General features: G+C 38.8%; 1 protein-coding gene across 1 annotated transcript in view; it reads left to right on the forward strand.

Moving 5' to 3' along the window:
* Positions 1 to 9,091: 9,091 nt before the first annotated feature.
* RAP2A (RAP2A, member of RAS oncogene family) overlaps positions 9,092 to 21,531 on the forward strand; it is a 40,540-nt gene continuing 28,100 nt past the window's right edge. The window contains exon 1 of the mRNA XM_082859574.1: positions 9,092 to 9,591. Coding sequence (XP_082715700.1) covers positions 9,278 to 9,591 — 314 coding nt within the window. The 5' untranslated portion in view covers positions 9,092 to 9,277. The remainder of the gene's footprint in view (positions 9,592 to 21,531) is intronic.

Genomic DNA, 21,531 nt, shown 5'->3' on the forward strand with positions numbered 1-21,531 from the left:
CTAAGTTGTTTCCAGGATTTTATTTTGTTTTTTGTTTTTGTTATTATGAACAAAGCTGCTAAAAATTCTTGAACATGGCTATGGTTAAACACACGCAAGAGTTAATTTGGATATATGACTCGAGTTAGAATTGCTAGGTTATAGGGAATATGACAGTGGAGTTTTCCACTTTTCCCTACGGTTATATTAGTTTTTGCTTTATATAATCTGATGCTATCTTATTAGTAAAATAATGGTAAAAATTCTTCGTGTATTGAATCTATTATCATCATATAGTAATTCTTCCCATGCCTAAGAATACTTTTGACTTAAAATGAGTTTAAATCTGATACTAATATCACTATACTGGCTTTCCTTTGCCTGTTTTAATAATTTGCCTGATAGGACTTCTAGCATACTTTTCCTTCAATTTTTGTATGTCCTTATCCTCTAGGTGTACCTTCTGTAAACCGCATGTAAATGGACCTTTTTTTCCCTTTTAACTGGTGAGTTTGGCTTTTTAATAATTATTGATATCTCAGGATCTATTTTGAATATCTTATTTTTTCAATATTTTAAAATTCTATTATTTTTAATACTTTTTAATATTATTCTTCCTTTTTTCTTCTTGTGAATACATACACATATACATATTACACATTATATATGTATAATTACATTTATATATATATATGTATATATAAAACATCCCCCTTAATAAGACAAGAACACCTTTGTCATGTTCTCAAACTTCTTGGTGTACCCCCATCACGCTGATATTATCTAGACTTTTAATTCTGAAAATTTATGGATGTATTTTCTCTTAGACATTTCTTTCATCTTAGATATTTTTAAAGACAACTGATTTTACTAAAATATTTGATCATCTTTTCTAGTGCAATATCATCTAGATTTTTACCACCTTTTCCTCAAGAACTCATGCACTGTTTTCAGTGTGGATCTCTGTGCTGCGACATTTCTGAGGTTTTCTACACCTGAGATTATGTCTCCTATTCTCATACCTGAATGGCTTTGGCTGAATATAAAACTTCAGTTTCTAAGTCCTTTCCCTTCAATATTTTGAAAATCTTATGTTATTGTTCTTCTTGCTTCTTATGCTATTATTGAAATGTTCAATGTTAATTTGATATTAATTTTTCATACTGTAAACTTTTAGAATTTTCTGTCTTGGATCTCCCAAATTTCCCTATAACCTGTTAGTGTGGGTTTTCCATATCATTCTCCTTTGATACTGCATGGGCCCTTCCATCTGAAGTCTTTTATTTGTTCATTCATCCATCCATTCATTTATTGGAAATTTAACACTTTCATTTCTCTAAAAAGTCATCCATTTATTTTTCCTTCTCTTTCTTTTTGGGATTATCTGTATACTGCCACTTCTACGTCTGCTCTCCATTATCCCTTTTCTACTTCTCTGCACTTCCCTTCTTCCTTTTGGGAGATGAACTCTGGTCTTCCAATGTTCTCACGTGCTCCTTACTGTGTCTCTTCTGCTATCTTATCCTATCTCTCTTGTTCTTTATTTCAGCTACGATATATTTCATTTGTAATATGGGCATTTGGTTCCTTTTTGTTTGTTTGTTTTCATACAGCTAACATTATCCCTTATCTTTTTCTAGTATGTTTATCAGGCTAATTTATAAATTGTGGTCCATTCTAATGTTTATGCTTCTGATGGAAACCATAATCTACTATTTGTGTGTGTGTGTGTGTCTTTTAAAATAACTGTACTTCTCAAAATAATCTAATTTGCACATGCATTCATTTTCCTCTGGAAATGTGTTGAGGATAGGTCGAGGATGACCCACTGGCACTTAGGGGTTTTCTGGGATGCTAGACTAAACCCAGGGCAGTCCTAGGTAAACAAGGATGGTTCATCATTTTATTAGACCCCAGTCTGAGACACGCCAAGTTGCTCAGGGGTGAGAGTAAATGAGCTCTGCAGTGAAGAACCCTAAACCCAAGAAAATCACAGCCAATCACTTCTTAGATCAAGAATTCACCTTCTGTTTCCCCAGAGAGAAGCAACCTCAGGAGGAGCAGTCCTTAGGTTGTGATTCGTCAGCTGCCAGGGAAGTTGGAGAAGGAGGTGTTGGTGGGCAACTGCCCTAAGTTGGTTGGGAGCCAAGGAGTTTCATGGCTCCTCACAAGCACAGGGCTTCTGTGCGGCCCTGATTTCCTTATGGAGTCTACATGGCCCAGAGCTCAGAGTCACAATGCATGCAGAGGCAGGCACTGATTTTCCCAAGGCAGCGGAAAGGAGAAGTACTAGCAGATTTTCAACAGTTCTTTCCCTGCTTTATTCTCCCACAGCGTGGCTGGCTGCTTATTGCCCCAGGCCCACATCCCCACTACCCTCTTCTAGTCCCAGACAATTTCAAAATGACAAAAACCCCTCATTCCTGGGTTTTCCCATAGTCTTCTTCATTGCAGGGTGTTTCACCCTCCATATTACTCCAGCCATCTAGGAGGAAGGAGCAGTAAGGCTAGTTCAGCATCTTCATATCACATATTAGTAGAGTTGCTCCTAATTATTTTTAAATTTTTTATTAAAAACAAAAAGTTTCTTGGATATGTGGGAAAGTGATTTGGAAATGGCAAAACATTTTTATTATTCATAATAATGTAACTAATGTAAAAAATTAGTTACATTATTATGAATATCAAGATATTCATATGCCTACTGTGGCTTAATTTTAAAATGTTCTTATATTTGTACAGAAAATAGCATTAGAAAAATTACTACAATTATATTTGACCAAAAACCATGTAATGTCTGACAAACTTCTGATTTTTATTACAGGTTATTTATTGCTGCTATACTATTACATTTGGTACATCTATGTGTTTCTTTACTTCCAAAATGCATCACTGGCTATAATTTATTATTCCTTGCAGCTACTTTATTGAAAAGATCTTTCTATGGCAAGGTACAAAAAGGTACTCTACAAAAAACATTTTAAGTTACATTATTTACCAAAAGACTATCTTTATATATTACTGGTCTGTTGAAATTTTTCTTTTCAATCAAATCCCATTCATTTTTACATAATGCATGTCAATAACAGCTACCATGAAAAAAATAACTATAAGCAAAAATTGTTTTCCTGTTTAGTTTCATTTTTTGCTACTCTTCATTTTTCTTCCTGCTTCTATTTGTGAAAGTGTGAATCCCTCTTTCATGATGTCCTCAAGTCCATAATTACCCCTTATGACAATTTTTTCATGACACCCACATTATAAATTATTCATTATTTTGAATAATGCCTTAAGTTCAAATGTACCTTTGTACTCTTCTACTTCTTCTTCCGTATTGTTTTTTCCTATATTATTTTCATACTTTTTATACTCTTGCTTTGAGACTTCTGGCTTCTGAGTTTTTCCCTGATAGTTGTCCCTAGAATGGCGTTGCTATAGGGAATTAAGGAATCAAGTGATTCTGTATTCCCCTTATTTCACTCTGCCTCATTCCTGCTTTCTTCTTTTGCTCTCTCATCTTCTGCCCCACCTAGTGTATTCTTTGGCCACTTCCTTCAAAACATGGCTCCATATTAATTTTCTCAGACAGCTTTCCCTGACCAAACCCACTCCAGGTTATTATGTTTCTCTTGACCTCTAGGAATTCATGTATAAATGATACATACTATTACCATGTACTTGGAAAAGTGTTTCTGTGATATTATTCAGTTATTTAGTTATATATTTTGTAATATTCTATTATTTATATTTTATTTTATTACACACCCTTGTAATCCCTGATTTTTTTCCTCCTTATTAGCATTAGTTATAGCTGTTATTACATAATGTAAATGTGTAATCAGTTGCTTAATGCCTGCCTCTTCTGTTTATAATGTCTGTACCTCCTCCTAGAATTCAAGCTCTTTTGGCTATCTGTCTATTGTTGTATCCTCGGGGCCTAGAATAATAAACATAGTAAGTGCTCAATAAATATTATAATGTCTTGGAAATACCATGCAGTTCATTAGTAGAATGAAAGTGCTCATAAATGATTGCTGATCTTTTAAAACACCATTTTGTCTCAAATCCCTAACACTCTGTGTAACAGTTGAGATGTATTTGCCTGCAAGATGCAGAAAACCTAGCAGACTTAAACTAACAAACATAAAACAAAGGACACTAGCTGTTTACTTAACCATGGTCCAAAGGTGGGCATTTCCAACATAGGTTTGACATCCAATGTTGTCATCCAGGACTAGGTTCTTCCCTTCCTTCTTAACCATCCAAAGCTTGTTGGTTTTCAAACTCACCCATAAGGCATCACAGCCCAAAGGTGGTGGCCACATACTCATATTTCAATGAGCAAAGCAGGAAGCAAATGATGTCAAAAGTGGGGATATTAACTCATTCTTGTCAGAATCCCGGAAATCCCCCAGCCTAGCAGCCTTCTTCCCAGACCAACGGCAACTGAGTCATGTGCCTACTTCTGAACTATGTACAGAACGGAAAGCGCTACCATCAATGATCAATCCTGATTCATCCCTTTTTTTTTTTTTCCCCAAAAGTAAAGGGAAACTGCAGGGTATGCAAGCAACATTGTGACTGGTCTTCTATATTCAAAAAATTACACTAGAGCTATTTTCCTCAGGACTTTTAAGCTCTTAAGATTCTTCAGGGTTTTTCTTTTTTTTTTTTCCTCCCCTATATTTTAATCATTAAGCCTTTCCTTCATTGATTTTTTTTTTTCTGCTGAAAATTGCCTATTGAAAAATTTCTGTTCTTGGGAGTTCCCTAGCGGCATAGTGGTTAAGAATCTACCTGCCAATGCAGGGGACACGGGTTCAAGCCCTGGTCCAGGAAGATCCCACATGCCACAGAGCAATTAAGCCCATGCGCCACAACTACTGAGCCCATGTGCTGCAGCTACTGAAGTCCATGCTCCTAGAGCCCATGCTCAGCAACAAGAGAAGCCACCACCATGAGAAGCCCACGCACCAGAATGAAGTGTAGCCCCCACTCGCCACAACTAGAGAAAGCCCATACGCAGCAACAAAGACCCAATGCAGCCAAAATTAAATTAATTTTTTAAAAAAAGAAAAATTTCTTTTCTCTATCGAAAGGTTTCTTTCATTGATTTGTTTACATACTCAATTTCTGCATTCTAATTCTTTTTCTTTTCTAAAGTGCTGAGACGTATCACATTTTCAAAAGAGACACACAATTATTTTGCCCCTTCCTTTCCACTCTTCATATATACTTCTGTTTCTCAACTGTATTAGGAGCCTGAGAGGCCAAGAAAATGTTTTCTGCTCTCTTTGTAATTACCAGTAGCATTTCATAGGTGCTAAATGTATTTGACTTGTCCTTCCCCTTTATGGTTAATCAGAGATATGTAGGCTTTTACAGGAAGCAAAAGGAATCAGGGTCTTATAGCCAAGAAAAGCACTGGTCATATTATGAATGCCCTCTACTAACTTGTTTACATTAAATTCCTTGCATACTTGCTTCTTGCTATTGTCAGAAAGTCCCAGAATTCAGTGTATTTCCCACTTCATCCCACCTTTTCCAACATCTTTCACTGAAGCAAAGAAAGGAGCTGGGTTTCCATGGTAACACAAGTGTGACAGTTGAGGATATATGGGCATAGGTGAGATAATTCTCAGATTCAGAGGGGAGAGGAGAAATGAAGTTTTTCTCTTTTCTTTTTTTTTTTTTTTCTCCCAGCAATGTACTTCTGAAGCTAAAGAGACCCTGAAGTGTCAGTGTACACTGTTAAGCTTTCACTATCATACAGATTTACAGCTCTTGGGGAAAATTCAATTTTATTTTATCTCATTTTTATTTTGTTTTTCCCACAAACAAACGAATGGAGACATTTTATTTCTAAAATCACTCTCAGAATAGATAGTTCATGCTAGCATAGCAATGAACACAATTAAGAGATCAGGAGATACACACCCAATTCCCACCCAAATCTTCAAAATTCTCTGCACATCCCAACATCCTTTCTTTTAGCAGCTAATTCTTCTCTTTCACATAGAGCCTCAAATCAGGTCACTACCAAGACAGAATAGGTAGGAAAATATGCTCCTACTTAACATGTTTTTTTTTTGAGTCTTATTGATTAAAAATCTACCTTTATGGTAGCGCTGAGAATGAAAATTGAGGCCTGTCATTAGGAGAAACATAAATGAGCTACACTACTCCAAGAGCTGCAGTCTCTACACTTCTCCTTATCAAGAAAGTTGGCACTGATGAAAGGTCAGGGAAAATAACCTGAGAAATGTCTTAAAAAACCTGTCCCCTCTCTATTATGCTAAGTGGAGTAACTGGGCACCGACTCACTATTTTTTTGTGACAACTTCTATGAGATGCACTCCAGTCCAGAGCTTCTCAACTTTTGGGGACCTAAGAAATGAAAGCAGTTGTTTAAAGATACATTCTGGACCCACAACCCCAATGCAAATTTCTTAAAAAAAAAAAAAAGTCACTGGGCCTTTACTTCTTGCAAAGTGAATAGTTTTTCAGTTCCACTGTAATACAAGGTAATACACAGGTTGTAATGATCCATACAAAGAGAGGAAGTTTGATGCTTCTTGGCTCTATTCAACCCCTGACAAACCTAGGGATTTCTTACGACTACAATACAAAAGTTGGATCTTAAAAGAGACAGTATGTCTTTTCCGTGAAAGAAGTGTAGCTGTTACTAAAGAAACCACAAAAAGCATGTAAGTTTTACACAGTATATGAGACTTCTAAAATGCTAGTTCAACACTGTATTCACCAACAAAATCTTCTTGAAACATGTCTGCCAAAAAAGCTCAGATATGAAGCTTCACTTCAAATCCATGTGAGCTCTTAATTTTAATTCACTTACTCACATTACTAGTTTAAAATGAGGTATCAGATGCTCTTTGGTTTCAATTCTCCTAAAACTTTCCTCTTGATTCTTAGTTCTTTTGCAATCTGCCTTCACTGTTGATTCTGGTGGCTCAAATATAACACTCATATTTTGATAAGTAATCAAGAAATAATAATTGACTTATATTTTACCACATATTTTGACAGGACACTTGCCCGCAATTATTTTAAGCAAAAACTTGGTGTGTTACACTATAGCAAGATAATGCAAGGGTAAGTTATTCATTTTAAGATAATGGAGCGATAGGGCTGTAGGACACTGCTAAAGCTGAGTACATCTTTGTAGTAGTTTGATAATTGACCAAAAAAACGATGATAAAAGAACATCTGTTTTATTGATGAACTCAGACCAAAATTCTCCTACATGATGACCTTGTGCGGAAGAGGAAGGCTGAAGAGGTATGCCATGATCAAACCTTAGTTAGAACTATAGAAACTTATTATTCCCAAGAAATGTGAGATGGTAATGGATGGGTGTAGACTAGTTCGAGAAGGATATAGTTGATGTAAGGTAAATCCAATTACCAGTTATTGCAAAATATAATCCAGGAATATTTAGGGACATAACTTCTCCTAAATTTGGCGTTATGGGTGGGAGAGAGTGTGTAATTAAGATCTAATGCCACAGAGAGAACAGTAAGTTTCAAAACTGAGTTGTTAAAAACGTTTTAGGAGGCACGCATGGAACTGCTGCTGTATGTCTAAGGACCCGACATTTTCTCACCCTAAAGAGTCCCTGTTTTGTCAGTTCACCCCACTTTTCAGCCCACATCCCTCAGCACTATTTCCGTGTCTATCATTTAGGCAGAATGCCACGGAGACGACGTTAAAAGTGAAATCCATCACTCTCCTCCGCAACACATCCTGTTTCTTTGCCGGAATAGGGTACCGCGACCCACCCCTCAATCACTGACCCCTCCCAGACCCCACCAGCTCTTCCCCTTCTCCATACTACCGGCCCTTGGTGGCAAGGAAACCGCGAATTCTGGTTGGCTCAGCGCAAGTCTCCGTCTTTCTTCAGCTCACCTATGATTGGTTGGCAGAGTGTGCGCAGGGGCAAACGCCCAGCCTGGCCAACAGTGGCAGATGGGATGGCTGAGCCTGCGACTAGACTTTTCCTCCATTGGCTGATGGGTCAGTGTCACGTGGCATGAAGCGGCTCTCTATTGGTCGAGAATGATACCACGGGGTCCAAAAACGCGGGCTGGTTGGCTGAAATGAATCCCAGCTTCCTACTAGATGCCCCGGCGGGCTGTTGCTATGAGGTGTCCCCGGGCCTTCTGGCTGCTGCTGGGGGATCCGCTCTCCCGGTTTTCCAGGCGCCCGTAGCTGACAGGGCGTGGGAAGAGCTCGACTTTTATCAGGCACTGAAGAAGGGCGGGGCTGGGGAAGGTGGGAGGGACCCCCGGCGACGTCACAGAGCGTGGGCCCGGCTTCCGCGGTTTCTGGCCTTCGCCGCCTCGGGCAGTGGGCTGGATGGGGGTCTGTCACTTCTCCCTCAGTGTCCTGACGCTTAAAACAAAGCTGCATTTCGTTGTACTTATGCTCCTCCCTTAAAGCTTCTTATGTTTATACAAGAGAAAACCAAAGCTCTCAGGAATGCTGACAGACTGGGTGGTGCCCAGCAAGGCCCTCATGCGAAGGCCTCCGTCTGGACCTTGCCAGTATCTTCTCCCCGCCTCATGTTAAAACCTGGAGATTGCTCTGGCCCCTCCAACATCTTGTCTCCGCCAAATTCTGACCGTGGCGTTCTCAAGTAGAAGCGGCTCCCGTCGCAGGAGGAAGAACTGCGCATGCTCAGTACGCAGGCCCCGGGGTTCAACGGGGCAGACGGGGTGGGGTGTTGTTCGATAACCCAGGTGGCTGTTTATCTAAACGCAGGCGGAGGCTTCCGCGCCGCGCCGAGCTTCCTGGGAGCGCGCGCGCGGCCGGTCGCCTAGGCGACGGGGGGAGCAGGGGCGGGGCTGCGCCGCCGGGCTCCGCCCCGGGCCGCCGGGCCCCGCCCCCAGCAGCGCTGCGGCTCGGGCTCGGGCGCGCGCTTCGGCGCCGGGAAGAGCGGCGGCGGCGGCGGGCGGGGAGCTGGGCGTGGAGGCGCGAGGGGCGGGGCCGCCGGCACTGCGGGCCCGCGGTTCGGGCGGCTCCGTCGGATCCTTGACTCACACTCCCTGCTCGCCCTTAGTGCCTGCCGGCGCCCGCGGTGCCGCATTGCCGCCCGGCTCGGCCCATGCCCAGGGCTGCTGCTCCCTCCGCCGGCGCCCGGGGGGCCGCGGCGGCCGTGAGGTGGGGGCGGCCGCGGGAGGCGGTGGAGCCGGCCGCCGGCGCAGGGTCCGGGCGCGCAGCGCGGCGGGCGTAGGTCTATGTCGCGGGCAGCGGCGGCGGCGGCGGCCGCGGAGGGACGATGCGCGAGTACAAAGTGGTGGTGCTGGGCTCGGGCGGGGTCGGCAAATCCGCCCTGACTGTGCAGTTCGTGACCGGCACCTTCATCGAGAAATACGACCCCACCATCGAGGACTTCTACCGCAAGGAGATCGAGGTGGACTCGTCGCCGTCGGTGCTGGAGATCCTGGACACGGCGGGCACCGAGCAGTTCGCGTCCATGCGGGACCTGTACATCAAGAACGGCCAGGGCTTCATCCTCGTCTACAGCCTCGTCAACCAGCAGAGCTTCCAGGACATCAAGCCCATGCGGGACCAGATCATCCGAGTGAAGCGGTGAGAGGGCCGGGGGCGCGGGCAGGGGGCTTCGCGGTGCGGCCGGCAGCCCCTGTCCCGGGGCCAGAACTCCCTCCCGCGCGCTCTGGGGTGGCCGTGGGCAGGAGGAGATGTCTAGGGAGATGGCTCTGCGATCTTACGCTTTATGATAATTTTTTTTTTTTTTTTACCAGCATCTTCCTCCTCATCTTGAATCTCAAATTTGAGTGCTTTGTTTCACAACTCAAATTTGGCATCCCGTGAACCCACAGCACAGCTCTTTGTCTCTTGGATATTACTAGTAGCGCTTGTGCAGAACCCCAAAGGAAACAAAGTTTAAAACTTGCAGGGGGGGAGGGGGCGGGTAGGTTTCTGCTGGGAAGAGGGCAGCTGTGCAAGTATAGTGGAGACATTTTCAGATTGAACAACAACAGAAAACCTACCTTTGCAGTATTTGACAGCAAAAATTGCTCACACGTACGTGGTTAAAAATGTCAAGTCCAAAGGAAAGAGACCTTTCTCGTTTCATAAAAGATTGAATGGTGCCAAGGCGTTTTACAAAAATGAACTCTCCAATTAAGATGAAACTTTAAAGACATATTATCAAATTATTTGAAGACATGGCTCAGTTGGATTGAGATAGTATATAGAAGCACAAGTACACCATTCACATTAAAGAATGCGACTTAACTTTTTTTTTCTTTTTAGTCTAGCTGCCTTATTCCCCTCAAAAACAAAAAAAGAAAGAAAAGGGAGGGAAAAAGGCATTCCTGGAAATAATGCAAGTTTCTTCAAAGGTGTGACTCAGATATTAGCTAATTTAAAGTTAATGCAAATAAGCTCTTTCCTGATATGAACTCTTTTTTCTAAAGTGTGCATTTTGGAAATATGGCTGGTAGCATAAATGGCTTATGATATTTGTTTTCTCTTAAGTTGACTGAGTATATTTTTTCCTATAATTTCAAGCATCAGAAGTGTAATATCTCAGTTCAAAGTTTTAGCAAATTTTTCTAATTACTGTTTACGTGTTACTGCTTTGTCTGATTCTTATTATTAGTTAATAATTGCTAATAATTTTGATTTAGTGTAATTTTGTTTTTCTTACCCAATTCTACCTATAACCCTAAATTTGTAGACATTTGCTGAAAACTAGTTGTAAGTGTACTGTAGACGTAGTCTCATTTTTAGTCAGTTTGAGTCTACTCACTTTGAAGGAGCAAATACCAAGTCACATGTATTCAGGGGTTGCTCAAAAATTCACTAGAAGAAGCAGATTTTTAATGCCACGTATGAGATCAAAGGGGAGGCCCTCTCCTGAAGCTCTCCCCACTTAATTCACTGAATATGCACTTTAACACCTAACCTAAAATTTGGTATGTTACTTCTTCCATTAAATTTCAAACTAGAATAAAGTGGATATTTTTATAGCCTCTCATGGTGTTCTGAGATCTGTGAATCTGATAGCTTCTTACTTCTTCAGTCTCATTTTCTTGAAAGTTAATTGTTATAGTTAACATAGGAACACTTTTGGTGTTAAATTTACTATGTATCTGATATTTAAGAGGTTACATTCAAGTGGCTCAAATCTTTAATTCCCCTTTCATACTACTTTAAAAAAAAAACATACAAAACAGGGCAATCTAACACATTGTCACATGTCAATCTTAGGCCATATACATACATCAAATAATAAAGTAAATGCCCCAACTCCTCCACCGTTTATATTTAAACATATACAGATAATACGTGCATTGATAAAAGTCACATGCCCAGGGCGAACTTCTTGACACAAGCCTAGCGGACAGAATATGGTAAAATGTCATTGGATAGTGTAGTCCATATGATTTTGTAGTTTCTTATGATTTAGTAGAGATTACTAATAATGAGTTAGTCTAAACGTAGTGTATTGGAACAATTTATTTGTTTGCACTGTGACCCAGGAAAAAAAAGAAAAGAGTAAAATTCTATTTGCCCAGATGTCATTTACTCACTAGTCTCAGTTCCTGATGTAAAAGTTGAAAAGACCAGCTGAAGTGTATGTAGCTCATAAACTCTTTCACTGGAATTCATCCATTGTGTCCTTAAGAACCGCTTGGGCCCTTCTGTGTCCTGGTATTTTTTACTTCACCCTAATCTCATCATCTGGCCTCCCGGCCTATAGCATATTATAAACAACGTTGAAAGAAAGAAGGAATCTGCGTACACTATGTATTTTACAGTACAGTATATATCATGCACATATTATGGTAAAGCAGGCATTCAGTGTGTTGGTTCTTTAACTTTTCCCACTTAAAGAGAATAAAATGGGATTTTCAAATAAATGAATTTTCTTCTCTTTTTGGGAATCAGTTTTTAAATTAATCAGTTGCTGTAGGAGGTATTCGTAGTTGTTCCCTCCCCTCTACCAGTTACTGCTTTACATATTCTATACAACAGTTGTTTGGGGATATTTAATATCACCATAATGCAGATGACATAAGTGAAGTGCAGAGAGGGTTGATATTTCGCCCAAAACTAGTCGTTGGTGGAGAGGAGATTTAAACCAAGATCTGCATGAATCCACGTATTCTTCTTTTCTTCTATACCACGCTGCCTTTGACCTTGATGTTTATTGGCAAATTCAGCAATCCAGCCTTTGGTCTAGGGTCACGCTCTTCAATTCAAATATAGTTGTGGGCCATGTGTGTAATTTTGAAATGTCTACTAGCTGATTTTTTGTAAAAAGTGGGAAGCAGGTAAAATTAATTTTAATAATATATTTTATTTAACCTACTCTATCTGAAATATTGTCATTTCAACGTGTAATCAGTATTCAAAAATTGAGATACTTTAATAGTTTTCATACTAAATTTTCAAAATCTGGTGTTCAGTTTACACTTACTGCACGTCTCAGTTCAGACTAGCTGTATTTCAGTTGCTCAACAGCCACATGTGGCTCCAGGCTACCATATTGGACAGTGTAGGTCTAAGGTGTATATATTTTGGGGAAATGCTTGCTTCTCTGAGCTCCATCTTCCTTGTCTGTGAATTAGAGTATAGCATGCACCTCTCAAGAGTCTTTGTTAGGATAAAATGAGATAATATATTTTAAGGTGTCCAACACAATACCTTGAGCACAAAACTTGCTTCAAAATTCCAGCTGTTCTTTAACTTTGTCACCCTGCCTGCTTAAAATTTTATCCTTGATATAAATGTAATTTGAGAGGAAAGAAATTTGCATTTTGAAAGTCATTACCTAGTATAGACAAGATGATACTAAAAAAGCAGTGGTGACTAAAACAATCCTTGGAAAAATTTTGTTGGTATTCTCTTAAAATATTTTCTCTTATTAAAGATCTTATGGGAAAGGGCAAGAGAATGAACATTTAACTTTAACTGTAGCACCAATGCACAGCTGAGAGTGAAATGGAGCTTTTCCCTGGACTGTTCTTGTATGGAATGTTTTGCTTATAAAAAGTATAAAACAGGTCCCTCCTCCCTTAAGTGTCTGTAGGTTCACGGACATCCATATACAGGTTCCCCCCTGCTATCTGAAAGTAGAGAGTTCCTCTGAAACCTTTCCTAAGCCAAAATGGCATAAAGTGAAGAAGCAATTACCTTAGGACACATCTTGCTTACAGATGCGCAAAAAAAAAAAAAAAATCTAGGTAAAGTGCTCACAGACACAGTTCAAAGCTACGGCAGATTGATGCTGAGGTGCTGAGTGTGGTTCCTGGGGAAGGAACTTGGAGGTGCCTCTCTCCCTGATGGGGTACGTGCTACCTCTCAACTGCTCACAGCAAACCAAGTGCTGGACGCTATTTTCACTTTTTGCCTTTTTTCATAAAAGCAAAAATCATCTTATTTCTTTTGGTTATCAAAAGCAGGTACTAACGTAGGTCTTTCCTAAAATTGAAGTGTCACGAAGCAACTTTTGAAAAGCACAGAATAGCTGTACATACACAAGCTCTTGTCCAAGCCAAGCAGGCTAGCTAAAATGGTGGTTTTTATAAATTCACATGCTTTCTTTTTTTAAATTGACTTTGGATGAGATCGGACACATAGGGAAGAGTGACAAGGATACAGAAAATGTTTTAATTGAAATAAAACTCAAGTTCTTTCTAATTTCATAGTTGCTTCTCCCATTCCTCCCAGGGTAAGCCGTGGTCCTGACTTGAAGTACCTTGGAACATGCAACCCAATGCCTATTCTTAGGATAAAGCCCACAAATCTTCAACATGACCTTCCCAGGCCCAGCAATGCTCTTATCCCTCCCTGCCTTTCCACCTTCACCTCTGGCAACCTTCCTCGCCCCTTGGATTCCAGCACCCCGACCTTCTTTTAGTTCCATGAAAGTGCCTGTCTCTGGGCTTTCCTTCTACATGCAGAAATCACCCACCTTTTGCAGAGTTAATTCCTACTTTTTGGCCCCTGCTTAGAAGATTTCCTCCTCAGGGAAGCCTTCCTCATCTTCCCAAACTGACTTTATTCCATCCTGTCTTCCCACAGTGTATTAACCTCTTGCCTCACCCCTTCCCTCAACCACTCATGTTTCAGACATCAGTGGCACCCTGTGCTTCCCCTCCTCTGGTAGTGCTCATCAGAGTTTAAGTACAGTCCGTCTTTCTTATTAAACTGTAATCCCACGTGGCTAGAATGGCTCCTGGCACATAGGAACCAATCAAGAAAAATGTGTTGAAAAAAATTAGTGTTCAAAGAGAAAATTCTTTTAGTGGCCTCAGTTTCCCCAAGCACTTGAATTTTATAGATGGAGGAGGTGACTCTTTAAAGCCCATTTTGCAACTGGAGTAGACGATCTCCCTTCCACTCTAACATTCTGTGAGAGTACTTCTATCTACTAGGGGCGACCAGGGAAGATGTAAAATTTAATAACAAACTTTAAGAATCAGAAGCATGGTGTCTTCCAGATGGAGGACATGGCATGGGAAATGCATAGGGTAGGTTCATTGGCTGTTGAATAGACCAGGTTGGCCAAACCAGGAATTTATATAGAAGTGTGAGAAGAGGTAAAATACATAAAGCCAAATTACGGAAGGTTAAAGACTTTGGACTTGCTCTTGCAGTCAAGGACCATGATCAGAATCGTTACAAAAATAGAAATATGGTGGTGATATGATAGATGGCTTAGTGGTAATAGACCAGAGTCAGAAGAAAGAGTTGTATGGTCATAATCTCATTTCTACATGAAGTATAAAGATTCCGAATTAGCATGGAAAGAATGGATGCAAATAATGTTGTAAAGAATGAATCAATCAAACGTAGTGGAAGAAGGAGAGGAAAAGGTCAAAAGTAACCTTGACATTTTGAACATGAGCGAATAGAATTAGAGAGGAATAGCTGGGGGAGATTATTTTGGCTTTGGAGATGGTAATCATCCAGATAGATGCACCCAATAAGCAATTAGAATACCGGACTAAAGCCTGAAAGTTCAGTTTATGTATGAGTGTAAAGACTCGAAATCATCTATATAATTCACATTTGGAGAGTAGATGAACCCTGCTGGGTAGTGTATAGAGAGGTAGAAGTGAATGGCCAGGAATAGAAATTAGAAATGAATATGGCCAAGGATAGAACTTGACATTTGTAAGGTACCTAGAGGAGACTTTATACATTGCATTAGGCTAGAAGGCATGGTGCGTTTTATTTTCTTTTTAATTTTTTCATTATTTCAAAGCCACCTTTTATTATTCATCACAGAGCAATAAAAGGCAAACAAGCAACAACAGCAGAAAAAACTATTTACAGAACTACTTCTAAAACACTTTTGACTTACTAATTATCTATGAAGAAGTCCTCCATCAGATAAAGCATTGAAAACTTTAGTACCTTCATCATTTAAAAGCACCTGCATTATCCAGGCTCTAGGAGCCAGTGTCCTTTAATGGACAACAGACTCCTGAATAGTCCTTTATTGGGCGTGTTAAGAGTTAGACAACAACAAATATTTTGGCTTCACAGAACCTGCACCCTATCTACCTCATTAGCCTGCCTTTGGGTCCTTTGTGATCAGGCATTTCTTTCCCCTCAATGTACAGAAATACTGCACTAGATGGCCTTTTCATTTCGGGATAGCCATTTCATTACGTATTTTTATGTGGCATGGTGCATTTTAAGACTGAGAAGAAAAATGGGGAAAGTGTGGTTATTTGTACTACCCAAAGCGAATAAGTTACTATTTTTTTTTTACTATTATTATTTCATATTTCTGTATCATTTAAGTGATCACTTTTAAGAGACCCAGCTGATCGTTTGCACATTTTCTCCTCACAGTAAGTTGCCCTAAAAGCCCAATCTAAGGTAGAGGTAGATTGCCAGTTGCTAACACATAGATCATGACCCACAACAGACTGGCACTGTGGAGCTGAAACCAGGAAATACCTCCAATGATGTTTGTCCCAATAAGTGATTTCTGGAGTCTGCCACCAATTCCTTCTTCCCCAAACACCTCCTTCCCCAGTTTGATACCTCCAGAGACCATAATTGTAATTGAAAGCTCCTCCAAGGTACAGAGCCTAATAGCTGTGAGTCACTTTTTATAGCCCAGAGTTTTTTCCTGAAAAGGAAACTTGGTTTTGCTGCATTGTAAAATTAGAATATTACAGTAGAGTCATTTCCTTTTTACCATCCCAGGATTAGAATTTTTCAAGTTCACTTTGTAGATGGAGTAGATGATCTCCCACCAGCCCTACATTCTGAGAATACTTCTATCTCATTGGCACAATAAGGGAAAAAGTATTTTAGTATGAACCTTAAGGAATCAGCAGCCTGTGACCTGCAAATCTTATCTATTTAGGGGTTTGTGATAATTGTATCAATAAAATCTCTAATCAGAGGAATCATTACAATGTTGTTGTTTTTTTAAAAAGGTGGAGGGGCAGAAAGGATTTAAATAGCCAGCCAACAATTCCACTGCACACAGACAAAAGATATCAGCTATCCCTGAATATTGATAAATCCTCTGACAAATGGAACAGATGGATGATTTGAAAGGTGATTTGACTGGCCACTGAATGAGAAGTATTCAGGCCCCAGGCAGGTGGATGACATTGACTTTCTAACTCTCCTTTAGGTAGGAAAAAGTCAGATAATTAACAGATAAACACTAAGATAATTAACAGATAAACACTAAAATATCTCTGGATGACACAACCAACAGGAAGAGCCAACAAAGTTGGAATCTTTTTATTTGTTAAAATTTTCCAGTAACAGTACACTTGAGTGATTTAATTCTGTATGCTATCTTTTCAGAAATTATATATGGCACATTAAAATGCATAGATTATATATTTACACATTTCTAAGCAGTGATCTTTACATAAAACTATGTACACCATACACAATCTGTGATTTTAGACATCTGCACTTCAGTAAAGTATATAAGTAAAATATAAGTATATTGATAAAGTTAAAGTTTATCAAAATATATTAAAAGAGCATATTTCTAGTTGCTAGGACTTTGACATGGTATATACTAAATACTGTTTATGTACTTCTGAAAGATTGGAACCTCTTTGGAAATGTCGGACCTAATATTTCAACTATTCACCTTTTATTCTTGTAGGAAAATTCTACTAAAAAACACATCACATTAGCCTGATTTTTAATAAATTTCAGTTTAAATTAAAGGTCACTGCTATGAAATAAGATTTTTTTTTCCAGCATGTGAGTCAGAATAAGGTTATTGGGTATCCGAATCAAATGTCAGCAGCATATTATATCGAAGGCATGGTTTGGGAAATCCAATAATAAAGCAGCATTGGAATTCTTTGGAGTTTGATGCATTTTATTATTTAATGTTGGAAATGTACTTATCACACATTGCTAAAAGCTCTATCTGAATAAGCTATTTAAAATAGATTACAGCATGTGAATTAAGTATACTTGTAAATTATACATTCTTTTAAATCAAACTCCTGAAATATATTCACTGGTGGAATTGGATAGATTGTTGGTTTTCTTTTGTTTTGAAAACAAACCAAATTGATATTTTATGGAGAAATGTGATTAATTATTTTGCGGGTTTTTAAAGTTCATTTTTATTGAGATATAATTGACATATAACATTGTAACAGTTTTACGGTTTTTTCACTCAGTAAAATTACACAAGACAAACATTGTAAACCTTTACCTAAAACATTTAGGAGTTATTTCCCATAAAACGTAATGATTTGATATATGCATATATTGCAAAATGGTCACCACAGTAAGTTTAGTTAACGTCTGTCACCACACACAGTTACAGTGTGTGTGTGTGTGTGATGTCAGCTTTTTTGATTTACTCCCTTGGCAGGTTTCAGGCATCCAATACCGTATTACCTGTAGGCCCTGTGCTGTACACCAGCCCCAGGACTTACTTATCATTTATCTTATAAATTGCAGTTTGTACCTTTGTACTGCCTTCACCCATTTCACCCCCCACCCCATCTGTTCTCTGCATCTGTGAGTTCAGTTTTGTGGTTTGTTTGTTTTAAGATTCTGTATATAAGTGAAATTATACAGTATTTGTCTTTTTTCTGTCAGACTTATTTCACTTAGCATAATGCCCTTAAGGTCCATCCAAATTGTCTCAAATGACAGAATTTTTTTTTTAATGGTTTAATAATATTTTGATCTCTCTCTCTCTCTCTCTCTCTCTCTCTCTCTCTATATATATATATATATATATATATATATATATATATATATAACATTTTCTTTATCAGTTCATCCATCAGCGGACATTTAGGTTGTTTCCATGTCCTGACTATTGCAAATAAAGCCGCAGTGAACTTGAGGGTACAGATATCTCTTCGAGATAGCCATTTTGTTTTCTTTGGGTAAATACAGAAGTGACATTGCTAGATGTTCTATTTTTAATATTTTGAGGAACCTCCATACTGTTTTCCATGGTGGCTGCACCAATTTACATCCCTACCCACTGTGCACAGGGGTTTTCTCTTCTCCACATTCTCACCAACCCTTGTTTATTTTTTGTCTTTTTGGTGATAGTCATTCTAACAGGTGATATCTCATTGTGATTTTGATATGCATTTCCCTGATTATCAGTGTTGAGCACCTTTTCATGTACCTTTTGGCCACCTGTATGTCTCCTTTGGAAAAACGTCTGTTCAGATCCTCTGCCCATTTTTTAATTGGGTTTTTTTTTCTATTGAGTTGTATGAGTCCTTTTTATATTTCAGGTATTAATCCCTTATAAGATATATGACTTGCAAATATTTTCTTCCATTCTGTAGATTGCCTTTTCATTTGGTTGATGGTTTCCTTTGTTGTACAGGAGCTTTTTAGTTTGATGTAGTCCCATTTGTTTTTATTTGCTTTTGTTGCCTTTGCTCTTTGTGTCAAATCCAAAAAATTATTACCAAGACCAGTGTCAAGGAGCTTACTCCCTATGTTTTCTTCTAGGAGTTTTATGGTTTCAGGTCTTATGTTCAAAGCTTTAGATCCATTCTGAGTTGATTTTTCTGTGTGGTATAAGGTAATATTCCAGTTCCATTCTTCTACATATGGCTATTCAGTTTTCCCAGCACCAGTTACTGAAGAAACTATCCTTTCCCCATTGCATATGCTTGGCTCCTTTGTTGTAAATTAGTTGACCGTATATGTATGGGCTGATTTCTGGGTTCTCTAGTCTGTTCCATTGATCTATGTGTCTGTTTTTATGTTAATACCATACTGTTTTGATTGGTATAGATTTGTAATATAGTTTGAAATCAGGAAGTGTGATGCCTCCAGCTTGGTTCTTCTTTCTTAAGATCCCTTTGGCTATTAGGTCTTTTGTGATTCCATACAATATTAGGATCGTTTGTTACATTTATGTGGAAAATGCCATTGGAATTTTGATGGGGATTGCATTGAATCTGTAGATTGCTATGGGTAGTATGGACATTTTAACAATATTCTTCTAGCCCATGAGTACGGAAGAGCCTTAGATTAATTTGTGTCTTCTTCAGTTTCTTTCATCAATGTCTTATCTTTTTTTTTTTTTGGTACGCCGGTCTCTCACTGTTGTGGCCTCTCCCGTTGCAGAGCACAGGCTCAGTGGCCATGGCTCACGGGCCTAGCCACTCCGTGGCATGTGGGATCTTCCCAGACCGGGGCACAAACCCCTGTCCCCTGCATCGGCAGGCAGACTCTCAACCACTGCGCCACCAGGGAAGCCCTGTCTTATCATTTTTTTAAATTGTTATTATCTGTCAAAAAACAAAATATTAAAAACAATAACTCTACTACTTTGTATTCACTTAGCAGTGGCTTTTACATTTTCTTAATCTGGCTCTCAGGAATACATTTTGCAGTGTACATACAGGCATAAATATGTATAACTGAAACCAAAATTTCGTGAAACAACAGTTACACTTGGTATGTTGCTGGTATTATATTTTCTGTTTTATTCTATTCTGTTTTATTTCATTGTTTTTAAGTGTTCCTCTTGATCCACTAAATTGATCTCATCACACACAATCTGAAAACTGCTATCCTGGAACATTTTACTTTAAGAAAAATAAATGGACCTATCTCTTTCATAGTTTGAAACAATTTTTATCTTCTCTTCCTGCTTTTCCATTTTCCAACAATGCTATGTAAATGCTCAGAAAGTGAAATGAATTTCCCAACATGAGTTAGTAAAATGTTACCTCTGTCACCGAGAAAGATAACATTTAGTCAAGGAACAAAGAGATACATAAAGTGTATCTTTTGAGGAAGCAATTATTACTGTTTGTTGGGCAAATTACAAATATGAGGACATATTTCTCTTGTAATTTTGTTTGTTCTGGTAAGGCAGGATAGCTCCTGCCTTGTGAAATTTAGAACAGAGAAAGGGATGTTGCAGTAGGATCCCAACCAGAATGTGTTCATTACTACAGCAGGTTGCTGTGGGGACTTGGGAGACTGATCTTTATGAGAGGTTTGCTGCATCTGTCTAGGATGATGTTGATTCAGCTCTGCCTTTAAGACAGTAAAAATAGATGAAGACGACCATAATTACAGCTATCTTAAAATTACTTAGTAAAATTACCCCAGAGAAACATTATAAACCTTTACTTAAAACATTTAGGAGTGTTGTGTTTCATGCTTTTCTAGGAGCAGCCCTTAAAAACTAGTAATTCGAATGTGGAAGTCCTACACCATATTGATAATTCAGTACATCTTAATGTTTTCATCTTACCAGATGTCTTTACATCTTTCTGCAAATGAAATCTTAGAGGGTTTTTCTCTGGTTTTGGATGGAAAATTTTGTTTTGTTCTGAATTCTAAGTACATGCATCCTGAGGTTTACAATGAACATAACAAATACTGTATATATTATAATTGCTCTCAGTCAGTATTTAATTTTATTGGGCATACTGATCTTATCTATGAAGACCATTAATTGTTAATCTGGTTAAAGCTGAGCTTCAGTACTTACTAGTCATATGATTTAGGAGCAAGTTAGCATTCTCTGCATCTCACCTTCCTCATCTGGAATATGGGTATAATATAATAACTAATGAGGTAATGAATGTAAAGTTTCTTTACATAGTAACTCTAAAATATCAACAGTGAAGTTTCACCAAAACTCACAGAAATAGAAATGAGACCCAAGCATTTTCTGACTTTATAAATCAGTATACTGCCACATGATTTCTTAGGAATTAGACTCGCTTACCTTCCCATATCTAGAAAAATTATATATTAGCTAATCTAGTATTGCATTTCCATTTTTCCATTGCTTTCTTGCCCGTGTCTGAAGTGCTCGTACAGTGTGTGTATTACAGAACTTACAGCACAGACCCTGAGCACTTTGTGTCTTGAGGCTCTCTTGCCTATAAATGATGACAATATGATTTTGTGACTCACAAAGAATTGTGATTTTTTTTTTAGTACACGTATTTAAAATATAAAAAATATAGAAAGTGATCAGGCATATAATAAGTATTTGTTAAGTAACACTTTTCTTTTTTAAACAGTTTATAATGATAA

The sequence above is a fragment of the Leucopleurus acutus genome (assembly GCF_964270905.1).
Source record: "Leucopleurus acutus genome assembly, chromosome: 18".
In the NCBI taxonomy this organism is placed as follows: Eukaryota; Metazoa; Chordata; class Mammalia; order Artiodactyla; family Delphinidae; genus Leucopleurus; species Leucopleurus acutus.